The sequence below is a fragment of the Lipotes vexillifer genome, unplaced genomic scaffold (genome assembly GCF_000442215.2).
Source record: "Lipotes vexillifer unplaced genomic scaffold, Lipotes_vexillifer_v1.1 scaffold853, whole genome shotgun sequence".
Classification (NCBI taxonomy): Eukaryota; Metazoa; Chordata; class Mammalia; order Artiodactyla; family Lipotidae; genus Lipotes; species Lipotes vexillifer.
Genome location: NW_006792734.1, coordinates 2066595 through 2080803, shown reverse-complemented (window position 1 = coordinate 2080803; position 14209 = coordinate 2066595). Strand labels below are relative to the sequence as shown.

General features: G+C 40.3%; 1 protein-coding gene across 1 annotated transcript in view; it reads right to left on the bottom strand.

The window, feature by feature from the left end:
* UBXN7 (UBX domain protein 7) overlaps positions 1 to 14209 on the bottom strand; it is a 62796-nt gene that overhangs the window by 41686 nt on the left and 6901 nt on the right. Inside the window, 2 exon segments of the mRNA XM_007472105.1 lie at positions 1 to 2; positions 5 to 21. The exon segment at positions 1 to 2 is cut by the window's left edge and continues 141 nt beyond it. Of these exon segments, the coding sequence (XP_007472167.1) occupies positions 1 to 2; positions 5 to 21 (19 nt within the window).

The following is a 14209-nucleotide window of genomic DNA, read 5'->3' as shown; positions in this document are numbered from 1 at the left end:
TCCCTACACTTTCACTTGCACCTGAAATAGTATAAAAACAAGAAAAAAGTTTTAAAAAAGACACCTTCTTACATTCAGTTCACATTAGAATACAGAATTCCCAAGCAAATAGTACTTTTCCCTCTTTAGAATGAATGATTTTTAAAACAAAAACTGTTTACTTCTATGCTTGTTGGCTGATTACTGTGAAATATACAGAGCTAGAAAAGAAAGCAGCAGCATTAAAAATAGTAGTCTTCCTTCATAATAAAACAAAAACTAAATAAAGCATTTATTTGCCATTTCTTTATATGGGCCGACTATATATTTGTTAATAAACTGAAAAAGAAAATGAAAGACTATGCTCTAGAAAGTTAGAAATATTTTGTTAGAAATAATGCATTCAGTTACCAATTTCTACTTCTATAAGAAAGGAAACACTTTAATAACCACGGGAGAGAAGGGAGATGGGACTTTTTGTCAAAGATATAACTAAGTCAAAATTTGGTAAGAAATGTCAATCTTCATCATTTAAAACTGGCCCTATCACACACTCACTTGTACAGTAAAGCAAGCATAATCTGATGCAATGTAAACTGGTAAAGCCCTTTAACAAATCAATTTTATAACATGTATCAAGAAACATAATGTAGGGCTTCCCTGGTGGCGCAGTGGTTGGGAGTCCACCTGCCGATGCAGGGGACATGGGTTTGTGCCCCGGTCCGGGAAGATCCCACATGCCGCGGAGCGGCTGGGCCCTTGAGCCATGGCCGCTGGGCCTGCGCGTCTGGAGCCTGTGCTCCGCGGCGGGAGAGGCCACAGCAGTGAAAGGCCCGCGTACCGCAAAAAAAAAAAAAAAAAAAAAAAAAAAGAAACATAATGCCTGTTATTTTTTTGACCCAGTAATGTGGGTGTGTTGTCTAAATAAATCTACATAAATCTATATAAAGTCTAAATAAATCTACATAAATCTAGTCTAAATACACCTATATAAAACACATGCATAAACACATCTATACACATGTCCAGTATAGCTTCAGTTAAAATTGAAAAATTATAGATAACATAAATGTCTAATAGTAGTAGAGTCTAAATTGTAAATCTATTTTGTGGGCCTTAAAAAGCATCTCAGGTCACAAGAAACTATATTCAATATCCTGTAATAAACCACAATGAAAAAGAAAAAAAAATTAAAAGGGAAAAAAAAAACCTTCTTAGGCTTTCCACTTGGGATGACCTTCCTTCTGCCTCAGCTGTGTCCCTTAAGAGTCTCCTGCAGTGAAGGCTGTGCGTGTGTGTGTGTGTGGTTTTTTGTTTGTTTTTTGTGTTTTTTTGGTCTGACAATGCCTTTATTTTGCTATTGTTCCTGAAAGACAGTTTCACCACTGGATATTTGCTTCTAAGGCTGACAGCTATTTTCTCTCAGTACACTGAAGATAGCATTCCAGTGTCTTCTGTTGCTGCTTCTGAGAAGTAAGTTGCCAGACTAAAGAAAAACATTTTTATACCAATCTGTTGTTTCTCTCTAGTTGCTTTTCTATCTTCTCTATCTCTGGTCTTCTGCAATTTCACTCTACTTCCTGGGGCTGATTTTATTTATCCTCCTTGGGATTCACTGGACTTCCACCATAAGGACTGTTTTCATTTATCAGTTCTGAAAAATTCTCAGACATTTTTGTTTAAAAATTACCACACAAGCTTTAAATGATACATTAAACAAGATGGACTTAATTGATATTTATAGGACATTCCATCCAAAAACAATAGCATACACTGTCTTCTCAAGTGCTCATGGAACATTCTCCAGGATAGATCTTATCCCAGGTCACAATTCAAGCCTTGGTAAATTTAAGAAAATTGAAATCATATCAAGTATCTTTTCCAAGCACAATGCTATGAGACTAGATATCAATTACAGGAAAAAAATCTGTGAAAAATACAAACACATGGAGGCTAAACAGTACACTACTAAATAACCAAGAGATCAATGAGGATATCAAAAAATACCTAGAAACAAATGACAATGAAAACACAACGACCCAAAACCTATGGGATGCAGCAAAAGCAGTTCTAAGAGGAAGTTTATAGCAATACAATCTTACCTCAAGACACAAGAAACATCTCAAACAAACAACCTAATCTTACACCTAAAGCAATTAGAGAAAAGAACAAAAAACCCCCAAAGTTAGCAGAAGGAAAGAAATCATAAAGATCAGATGAGAAACAAATGAAAAAGAAATGAAGGAAACAACAGCTAAGATCAATAAAACTAAAAGCTGGTTCTTTGAGAAGATAAACAAAATTGATAAACCATTAGCCAGACTCATCAAGAAAAAAAGGGAGAAGACTCAAATCACTAGAATTAGAAATGAAAAAGGAGAAGTAACAACTGACACTGCAGAAATACAAAGGATCATGAGAGATTACTACAAGCAACTATATGCCAATAAAATGGCCAACCTGGAAGAAATGGACAAATTCTTAGAAAATCACAACCTTTCGAGACTGGACCAGGAAGAAACAGAAAATATAAACAGACCAATCACAAGCACTGAAATTCAAACTGTGATTACAAATCTTCCAACAAACAAAAGCCCAGGACCAGATGGACTCACAGGTGAATTCTATCAAACATTTAGAGAAGAGCTAACACCTATCCTTCTCAAACTCTTCCAAAATATAGCAGAGGGAGGAACACTCCCAAACTCATTCTATGAGGCCACCATCACCCTGATACCAAAACCAGATGAAGAGGTCACAGAAAAGAAAACTACAGACCAATATCACTGATGAACACAGATGCAAAAATCCTCAACAAAATACTAGCAAACAGAATCTAACAGCACATTAAATGGATCATACACCATGATTAAGTGGGGTTTATCCCAGGAATGAAAGGATTCTTCAATATATGCAAATCAATCAATGTGATAAACCATATTAACAAACTGAAGGAGAAAAACCATATAATCATCTCAATAGATACAGAAAAAGCTTTCAACAAAATTCAACACCCATTTATGATAAAAACCCTCCAGAAAGCAGGCATAGAGGGAACTTACCTCAACATAATAAAGGCCATATATGACAAACCCACAGCCAACATCATTCTCAATGGTGCAAAACTGAAACCATTTCCACTAAGATCAGGAAGACGACAAGGCTGCCCACTCTCATCACTATTATTCAATATATTTTTGGAAGTTTTAGCCATAGCAATCAGAGAAGAAAAAGAAATAAAAGGAATCCAAATCAGAAAAGAAGAAGTAAAACTGTCACTGTTTGCAGATGACATGATACTATACAGAGAATCTCAAAAATGCTACCAGAAAACTACTAGAGCTAACCAGCGAATTTGGTAAAGTAGCAGGATATAAAATTAATGCACAGAAATCTCTTGCATTCCTACACACTAACGATGAAAAATCTGAAAGAGAAATTAAGGAAACGCTCCCATTTACCACTGGAACAAAAAGAATAAAATACCTAAGAATAAACCTAACTAAGGAGACAAAAGACCTGTATGCAGAAAACTATAAGACACTGATGAAAGAAATTAAAGATGATACAAACAGATGGAGAGATATACCATGTTCTTACACTGGAAGAATCAACACTGTGAAAATGACTATACTACCCAAAGCAATCTACAGATTCAATGCAATCCCTATCAAACTACCAATGGCATTTTTCAAAGAACTAGAACAAAAAAATTTCACAGTTTGTATGGAAACACAAAAGACTCCAAATAGCCAAAGCAATCTTGAGAAAGAAAAACAGAGCTAGAGGAATCAGGCTCCCTGACTTCAAACTGTACTACAAAGCTACCGTAATCAAGACAGTATGGTACTGGCATAAAAACAGAAATATAGATCAATGGAACAGGATAGAAAGCCCAGAGACAAATCCACACGCCTATGGTCACCTTATCTTTGATAAAGGAGGCAAGAATATACAATGGAGAAAAGACAACCTCTTCAGTAAGTGGTGCTGGGAAAACTGGACAGCTACATGCAAAAGAATGAAATTACAACATTCCCTAAAACCATACACAAAAATAAACTCGGGCTTCCCTGGTGGCGCAGTGGTTGAGAGTCCGCCAGCCGATGCAGGGGACACGGGTTCATGCCCCGGTCCGGGAAGATCCCACATGCCGCAGAGCGGCTGGGCCCGTGAGCCATGGCCACTGGGCCTGCACGTCCGGAGCCTGTACTCCGCAACGGGAGAGGCCACAAGAGTGAGAGGCCCGCGTACTGCAAAAAATAATAATAATAATAATAATAAAAATAAATAAATAAACTCAAAATGGATTTAAGACCTAATGTAAGGCCAGACACTATAAAACTCTTAGAGGAAAACAGGCAGAACACTCTACGACATACATCACATCAAGATCTTTTTGACTCACCTCCTAGAAAAGCGGAAATAAAAACAAAAATAAACAAATGGAACCTAATGAAACATAAAAGCTTTTCCACACGAAAGGAAACCATAAACAAGACGAAAAGCCAACTCTCAGAATGGGAGAAAATATTTGCAAACGAAGCAACTGACAAAGGATTAATCTCCAAAATATACAGGCAGCTCATGCAGCTCAGTATCAAAAAAAAACCAAACAACCCAATCCAAAAATGGGCAGAAGACCTAAAGAGATATTTCTCCAAAGAAGACATACAGATTGCCAACAAACTCATGAAAGGATGCTCAATATCACTAATCATCAGACAGATGCAAATCAAAACTACAATAAGGTATCACCTCAGATGGGTCAGAATGGCCATCATCAAAAAATCTACAAACAATAAATGCTGGAGAGGGTGCGGAGAAAAGGGAACCCTCTTGCACTGCTTGTGGGAATGTAAACTGACACAACCACTATGGAGAACAGTATGGAGGTTCCTTAAAAAACTAAAAATAAAACTATCATACGACCCAGCAATCCCACTACTGGGCATATACCGTGAGAAAACCATAATTCAAAAAGAGTCATGTACCACAATGTTCATTGCAGCTCTATTTACAATAGCCAGGACATGGAACCAACCTAAGTGTCCATCTACAGATGAATGGATAAAGAAGATGTGGCACATATATACAATGGAAAATTACTGAGCCATAAAAAGAAACGAAATTGGGGCTTCCCTGGTGGCACAGTGGTTGAGAGTCCACCTGCCAATGCAGGGGACACGGGTTCATGCCCCAGTCGGGGAGGATCCCACATGCTGCGGAGTGGCTGGGCCCGTGAGCCATGGCCACTGGGCCTGCACGTCCGGAGCCTGTGCTCCGCAAGCAGGAGAGGCCACAACAGTGAGAGGCCCACATACCGCAAAAAAAAAAAAAAAAAAAAAAAAAAAAAAAAGAAACGAAATTGAGTTATATGTAGTGAGGTGGATGGACCTAGAGTCTGTCATACAGAGTGAAGTAAGTCAGAAAGAGAAAAACAAATACCATATGCTAACACATATATGTGGAATCTAAAACAAAAAACTGTTCTGAAGAACCTAGGGGCAGGACAGGAATAAAGATGCAGATGTAGAGAATGGACTTGAGGACACGGGGAAGGGGAAGGTTAAGCTGGACACGGGGAAGGGGAAGGGGAAGGTTAAGCTGGGACGAAGTGAGAGAGTGGCATGGGCATATATACACTACCAAATGTAAAACAGATAGCTGGTGGGAAGCAGCTGCATAGCACAGGGAAATCAGCTCAGTGCTTTGTGACCACCTAGAGGGGTGGGATAGGGAGGGTGGGAGGGAGACCCAAGAGGGAGGAGATATGTGGATATATGTATTCGTATAGCTAAGTCACTTTGTTATACCGTGAAACTAACACACCACTGTAAAGCAATTATACTCCAATGAAGATGTTAAAAATAAATAAATAAATAAAAATTGCCTTACTCCTCCATTTACACTTATGTCCTTCTGGAACTCCAATTAGATGTATGTTAGAACTCTTCATTCTATGCTGTGCCAACTTGTTTTTTACCTGTTCATGAGCTTTTAATTTTAGTTAATTTTTTATAACTAGAAGTTCTGGGGTTTTTGTTTCCTAATCTGCCTGGTCAGAGACCCTTACTTCACACTCATATTGCTTTTCATTTCTTCTAATATATTAATCAAAATTACTGGAATTACTAAGACAAAATATAAACTTTCTGCAGTCTCTAGAGGTCACTGTCTCGTTTCTGCTGGCTCTTGCTCACTATGCAATGTTCTTTTGTGCACTCTGTGATTTTTTTTTTTTGACTATGATCTCAAGTGGCTTGGAATTTTAATCTGTAGATTTTTGAAGGCTGGGTTGAAGGTACATCCCTCCTAAGAGAAGATAACTTGATAGATTTTGTAAGGTACCTGAAGGCACCACCAAACAGAGACTATTTAAAATACATTCTTGGGGCTTCCCTGGTGGTGCATTGGTTAAGAATCCACCTACCAATGCAGGGGACACGGGTTCGAGCCCTGGTGCGGGAAGATCCCACATGCCAAGGAGCAACTAAGCCCGTGAGCCACAACTACTGAGCCTGCACTCTAGAACCTGCTCGCCACAACTACTGAACCCATGTGCCACAACTACTGAAGCCCTCGCGCCTAGAGCCCGTGCTCCACAAGAGAAGCCACCACAATGAGAAGCCCGTGCACCACAACGAAGAGTAGCCCCCGCTCGCCGCAACTAGAGAAAGCCTGTGAGCAGCAACGAAGACCCAACGCAGCCAAAAATAATAAATAAATACTAAATGTTAGTTCTTAAAAAAAATTTTTTTTAATAAAATAAAATACATTCTTGACTTGAAGTTTTATGAAACCACATGGGAAATGTGACCCTGTAAGGACCCTTGTTATAAATTCTCAGTGAAGATTTCTCCTGCCACTCCCCAAATGCCAAAGTCCCAGCTTCATGTATGGGAGGGTTTTCCTTTCAGATTCCTCTCCTTAGGAAGGCTGCAAGCTTGTTTCCTGTGCCCTCTGATGCCATCAAAAGAGAAGTTCAAAGCCATCCAGTTTGGGCAGATTCAACCAGGGTGAAAGCTTACTTTAAACCTTGCTAACATCTCATTTCCAATTTCATTTCATTTTTAGCTTCTGAATATTCTTTACTTTCTTGCCAGCCCAATGATACATTTTGAAAGATTTTTTAAAATATTTTATTCAGGATTTTCCTCACTTGGGAGGGTTATTCATGGTGTCTCTCTAGTTTAGTCCTACTGCCAGAAATGAACTGCTGACTCTACTCTTAATATCTTTCATTTGTTTTCTCTTCTCTATTATTATCTCTAAGGCTTTAAAATCAAGTCCTTAATTCTTCTTACCTGGATTACTACAATAGGCTCCTAACTGATCATCATTCTATCTTCCACCTTGCTGCTGAAGTTATGTTCCAAAATACAAGTGTGATTATCACACACAAATACAAACACACACACACAGTTTAAATTCTTTAATAGCTCTCTGACACCCACAGTATAAATTCCAAAATTCTTATGATCTGGCGAGTCCTCTGTGATCAGACCTCAGCTTATCTCTCTGGCTTTTCCTCTCCTCTTCTCCATCCTATGCAATTCAGTACAGTCACACCAAATTACACACTTGGAAAGCCCTTATTCCCCTTATCTCTCCCTTCGTCTAGTTCATGCATGTTCAAGAATCACCATAAGTGTTACTTTTTTCAATTCCTGTGCTAAGCATTCTCTACACTACCTCCTCCCCACTTACACCACTGTGATACTCTTCTATTACATACATGGACATACTACTAAGCAGTAAATACTTGTTTACTTTCTAGCTCCTCCAAAAGAGCAGGAGCTTCTTGAACACAAGGGTTGACTTTTGTCTTGGTACCCCAGCATCTAACGTCATGTTCGCTTGCACGTGATCAATATCTAATAAACTGACCTAAAACTATCTCATAGTACTTCAGCTAACCAGTTAGTACACTGGGGAAAGAAAGGCCAGACTTCAGCCAAAACAATCCTTCTATATCCTTTGAATTTTTTTTCTCTTGGCTGCGCCACACGTTTGTGGGATCTTAGTTCCCCAACCAGGGATTGAATCCGGGCCCTGGCAGTGAAAGCGCCGAGTCCTAACTACTGGACCACCAGGGAATTCCCCTATCCTTTGAATTTTAAACCGCATATATTTATGTTTTAAATTTCATTTACAAAGCAATATGGTTACACTGTGGAAATCACAAATAGCAAATGCGTATTTAGGATAAATGAACTTAAGATAAAATGTCCAGTGAAAGCATCATATACAAATTTTAAATGTGCTATATCTCAAACAACATAAAGTGAAAATCACATGCTCCAAAAAACTGTCAGGTGATATTGAGCAGCTACAGCTTTGTCAGAAAGCTGACAAAGACATATCTGAATGCTAGTAAAAACCAAAAAAAGAACAAAATTATTTCATGGAACATGACTGGAAAAAAGCATTAATATATAATATTGTGATTTAATGTTAACTCAATAAGTAACATTATAAAAAAGCATCAATCATTTCACTTAAATCTCCAGAAATTTACATATTTATGTTAGTCAAAAATCTTTTTTTGGGAACTGGACAAATACAGAATTGCCTTTTATTTGGGGTGTGCCTTATATCTGGGTATATATGGTAATTTAAGTTACATAGGGCCAGGGATGTTTTTTCTTTAAAAGGGCTTCATATGGGCTTCCCTGGTGGCGCAGTGGTGGAGAGTCCGAAGGCAGGGGGCGCATGTTCAATCCCTGGTCGGGGAGCTAAGATCCCACATGCCTCGTGGCCAAAAAACAAAAACGTAAAACAGAAGCAATATTGTAACAAGCAATAAAGACTTTAAAAATGGTCCACATAGGGCTTCCCTGGTGGCGCAGTGGTTGAGAGTCCACCTGCTGATGCAGGGGACATGGGTTCGTGACCCGGTCTGGGAGGATCCCACATGCCGCAGAGCAGCTGGGCCCGTGAGCCATGGCCGCTGAGCCTGCGCGTCCGGAGCCTGTGCTCCGCAGTGGGAGAGGCCACAACAGTGAGAGGCACACGTACTGCAAAAAAAAAAAGGGGCTTCATATATTACTCAAAATTGATTAACTTTCCTCCACTATTCTCTCTTCAACTGCAAACAGCCCATCAGTCAACCAACAAATCCTACAGCTTCCATCTAATTAACAACACCCCTATCCATACTGTTCTATGTCCACTGCTATACTCTTTGTTCATGCCTTCAACATCTCTTACATGAACTATCACATTTCTTTGCTCTTGGTCATGCTCCTTTTTTGTTTGTTTGTTTTTTGTTTTTTGTTTTTTTTTTGCAGTACGCGGGCCTCTCACTGTTGTGGCCTCTCCCGTTGCGGAGCACAGGCTCCGGACGCGCAGGCTCAGCAGCCATGGCTCACGGGCCCAGCTGCTCTGCGGCATGTGGGATCCTCCCAGACGGGGTCACGAACCCATGTCCCCTGCATCGGCAGGTGGACTCTCCACCACTGCGCCACCAGGGAAGCCCGGTCATGCTCCTTTTGATATAACTTCTATATTGCAAAAGAATGTAAATTTGATTATCTCCCCTGTTTCAACAGTTCTGCACTGCTGACTGGAAAACTTTTCATCTCTCTTGAGCTGCACACAAGATTTGGCCCTTATAAACTGCTCCTATTTTATACCCTTCTGCTTTCATCTCACCTCTGTACCATTCCCTCCAGGTGCAGATGTTTTTGTAACTAGGCAGATCACTTGGTGGTACTTTACAATGCCATGCCTCTGTATGATATGGAGAGTGACAGCAGTAAAATCAGTCCCTTCATTCTTCTTCTCGTTTTTATTTTATTTTATTTTATTTATTTATTTATTTTTGGCTGCGTTGGGGTTGGGTCCTCATTGCTGCATGCAGCCTTTCTCTAGTTGCGGTACGTGGGCTTCTCACTGCAGTGGCTTCTCTTTCCAGAGCATGGGCTCTGGGATGAGGGCTTCAGGTGGTGCACAGGTTCAGCTGCTCCGTGGCATGTGGGATCTTCCCGGACCAGGGCCTGAACCCGTGTTCCCTGCACTGGCAGGCAGATTCTTAATCACTGCACCACCAGGGAAGTCCCAGTCCCCTCATTTTTCTTGACAACACACCAAATACCCACCTGTTAAGTTGTGGACCTTCCCCCTCCCTCCTCACCCTAAAGTATATACAGGAACAGATACTACTTTTCCACAGGGCCTTATCTCTATCCTTGTCTCTGCTAGCTCTTCTATCTTACAGACTTTAAAAACTCACTGAACTGGCCAGTTCTCACTTTTCTCAAACCAGTTCTCTCTCCATAAGTCCTCAGTCAAGCTGAACGAAAAGTTCTCAGATTCTATACTATATATAAAATAAGCAATAATGTCCTACTATATAGCATAAGGAACTATATTCAATATCTTGTAATAAACTATCATGGAAAAGAATAAGAAAAAGAATATATATATATATATATATATATATATGTATGCATAACTGAATCACTTTGCTGTACACCAGAAACTAACACATTGTAAAAACTATACTTCAATAAAAATAAAATAATTTAAAAAATTAAAAGTTCTCAAGTTCTAGTATATACAGACTTATATTCTCACCATTAGGAAACACTTTAAAAAAGTGAAATCTCGGACTTCCCTGGTGGTGCAGTGGTTAAGGATCCGCCTGCCAATGCAGAGGACACGGGTCCGAGCCCTGGTCTGGGAAGATCCCACATGCCGTGGAGCAACTAAGCCCAGGCGCCACAACCACTGACCCTGCACTCTAGAGCCCATGAGCCACAACTACTGAGCCCGTGTGCCACAACTACTGAAGCCCATGCGCCTAGAGCCTGTGCTCCGCAACAAGAGAAGCCACCACAATGAGAAGCCTGTGCACAGCATGAAGAGTAGCCCCTGCTTGCCGCAACTAGAGGAGGCCCGCACGCAGCAACAAAGACCCAACACAGACACACACACAAAAAAAAGTGAAATCTCAAAATAAAAACAAATGCAACCTTTTGAGGGAAAGGAGGAGTTCAAATATCCCAGTAGCTAACTGTATGTTAGGTAATTAAATACAGACTCTTGGGGCAAAACCAGCACAAATTTGATGAAAATTTTCCATATCATTACTCATAAAACCTGAAGCTTTCAGTGCTTTTCTAATATTTTTACATTGTGTCCAGTTATACTGGTTACATTACTATATTTCTTAAACGTTAGTCTAAAAGTTCAGTGTCTATTTTACTCCACCATTTTAATTTATCTACACAGCAGCTTCTGAAAATTAAGAGGTTCCTGAATGTAAACTACTCTGGCTGCTTATTCCAGCAAGAGATGCATGAACTATTATCTTTGCCCCATAATAAACCCTAAAACTAGCTTCTGAATGACATCTACTGATCTTTTTCTTTTCAGAGAATTAAATGGCTGAGTTTATACCATTTCGGCTCTTGTCTCTCTAGGTGCTCACCACACTGCACTAAAGCACGACAAAAGGCACAAACAACATGCTGGGACTCCCCTGGTGGCCTAGTGGTTAAGACTCCGCACGCTCCCAATGCAGGGGGCCCAGGTTCGATCCCTGGCCAGGGAACTAGATCCCATATGCATGCCACAACTAAGAATTCACATGCCACAACTAAGGAGCCCGTGTGCTGCAACAAAGGAGCCAGCAAGCTGCAACTAAGGAGCCCATGTGCTGCAACTAAGGAGCTCGACTGCTGCAACTAAGACTTAGTACAACCAAATAAATAAATAAATATTAAAAAAAAAAGAACATGCTGATGCGGGATCGAAACTCCCTTCTGCTATAATAGCAACCAATCCCGGCTGCTTCACTCCTTTTGAAATTTGTTCATAAGGAAATTCAACTTAAAAATGACCACTGCTGGGAATTCCCTGGTAGTCCAGTGGTTAGGACTTGGCCCTTTCACTTCAAGTCCCGGGTTCAATCCCTGGTCGGGGAACTAAGATCCTGCAAGTGCCCCCCCCCCACAAAGAGCTGACGTAGAAACACAGGAAAATGTAATAAAAGTATAGGTGAGTATTCCAGAGATCTACTGAACTATAGATTAGAATAGAATTTATTAAAAGGGATTATACTGAGAATGACTTTAAGACAAAAGTAAAGCTATAATAAAGGAAATAAAAACTGTGATATTTTGGGGGGCAGAAGGTATCAACACTCAAGGCTCAAAATTGCTCTTTTTAACATCTTTATTGGAGTATAATTGCTTTACAATGGTGTGTTAGTTTCTGCTGTATAACACAGTGAGAACTGCCATTCTTATCTATAATCCTCACTTAACCATTTAGTGCTAGAATCTAAACTATAGGCAGCATATCATATATCTGTTGACAATCTGACAGGATAACTTCCATCACTGGAGCTTGTCAGTATAGTGACCTAAGAGCTTTCCAAAAAAGGGGTCTCTACTTATGAGATTTTTAAAAAAAGAAGCACATGCTAAAGCCTGGCAAGACTGAAGAAGGCAGTATTAGAGAGGGGCCCAAGAAGCAAAGTACACCATTCACTTTCTTAATAAAGCCAAATTATCTGAGCCATCTGTGCTTGTATAATCAGGCATTCTTAGTTTATCATTTGTTTTATCACTTAGTGTATCTTTTTTTGCTTTTAAAACGTAGATCCCACCCCCACTCCAACTGGAAGGGTCTGGGTAGGGCCCAGGAATATGCCATTTTTAAAAACATTTATTTATTTATTTAGATGTGCTGGGTCTTAGTTGCAGCAGGAGTGCTCCTTAGTTGTGGCTTGCAGGCTCCTTTGTTCTGGCTCGCAAGCTCCTTTGTTATGGCTCACCAGCTCCTTAGTTGCGGTACATGGGCTCCTTAGTTGTGGCATGCAAACTCTTAGTTGCAGCATGCATGTGGGATCTAGTTCCCTGACCAGGGATCGAACCCAGACCCCTTGCATTGGGAGCACAGAGTCTTAACCACTGCACCACCAGGGAGGTCCCAAGTGTATGGTTTTAGAAACAGAAGATAACTGAAGGATAATTAAAGGTTCCAGTGGTTCTTAATGTCAGGAAGTAGTAGAGGCATCTAGAAATGTGAGACACCATTTTTGGTGTTTCATGATTAGGGGATGGGAGCACTACTGGCATTTAGTGGAGAGAAGCCAGGGGTGCCTTAGTAGGTTGGAAAATGTCTCCCCTCCCCTAAAGACTTCTCACACCTTCATTTCAGACTTCTGGCCTCCAGAACTGAGAGAATAACTGTGTTAAGCAATGCAGTTTGTGGTAATTTGTTACAGCAGCCACAGGAAACTCATACAAGTGCTAAATCTTCTGCAGTGAACAGAACAGTCCTACAGAACAAGAAACTATCCTAGCCAAAATGCCAACAACACTTCCACTTAGCTAAACAGAGGAACAGAAGGCTAACTGAGAGGGCAAAGGAAAAGTAAGGAGGGCTAAATGATATAGAGGACAGGAACAGTGATAAACAAATTTAAACAAGTTACAAGTGTTACCTATATACTTAGAGGTAATAACAATTTTTGATGAGTCAGCCGTAAAAAATTTGAACTTCTCTCTTATTATATTCAGAATGAAGAACAAATCTTTTTTAAAAGGGGGAGGGGGGCCTTTAAAAGAAACTTGCAGGTTTAAACTACCTGTAAACCTGTTCATGGGCTTATTTTGAGGTCTCAATATTATAGGTAGCAGCAGGATAGCTTAATCTAACCCAGGGTCTTAGTTTGTTCGGGCTGCTGTAACAAAAATACCACAGACTGGGTGGCTTAAACAACGAACATTTATCTCTCACAGTTCTGCAGGTAAGGAAATCAAAGATCAGGCTCCAGCAGATTTGGTGTGTGGTGCAGGCCCACTTCCTGGTTGATAAGATAGTTGTCTTTTCCGTGTGTACTCACATGGTGGAAGGGCCCAGATAGCTCTCTGGGGTCTCCTTTTTAAGTACACTAATCCCATTCATAAGGACTCCACCCTCATGACCTAATTAACCACCTCCCGAAGGCCCCACCTCCTAATAACATCACACTGGGGGCTCAGGATTTCAAAATACAAATTTTGGGAAGGACACAAAAATTCAGTCCATAACACCCCATAATCCATATCTATGGCAGAAGTCCCACTTTACTGTTTCTCACCACATGCACTTTTTATTTATCCACTACCTTTTCTTCCATCTGCTTTAGCTTGCTAATGGCACCAAAGGCATTAACCCAGCTTGTGGCACCCAATTTATCAGTGGCCATCTCCTTGCTGCTGCCTCTTAGTTC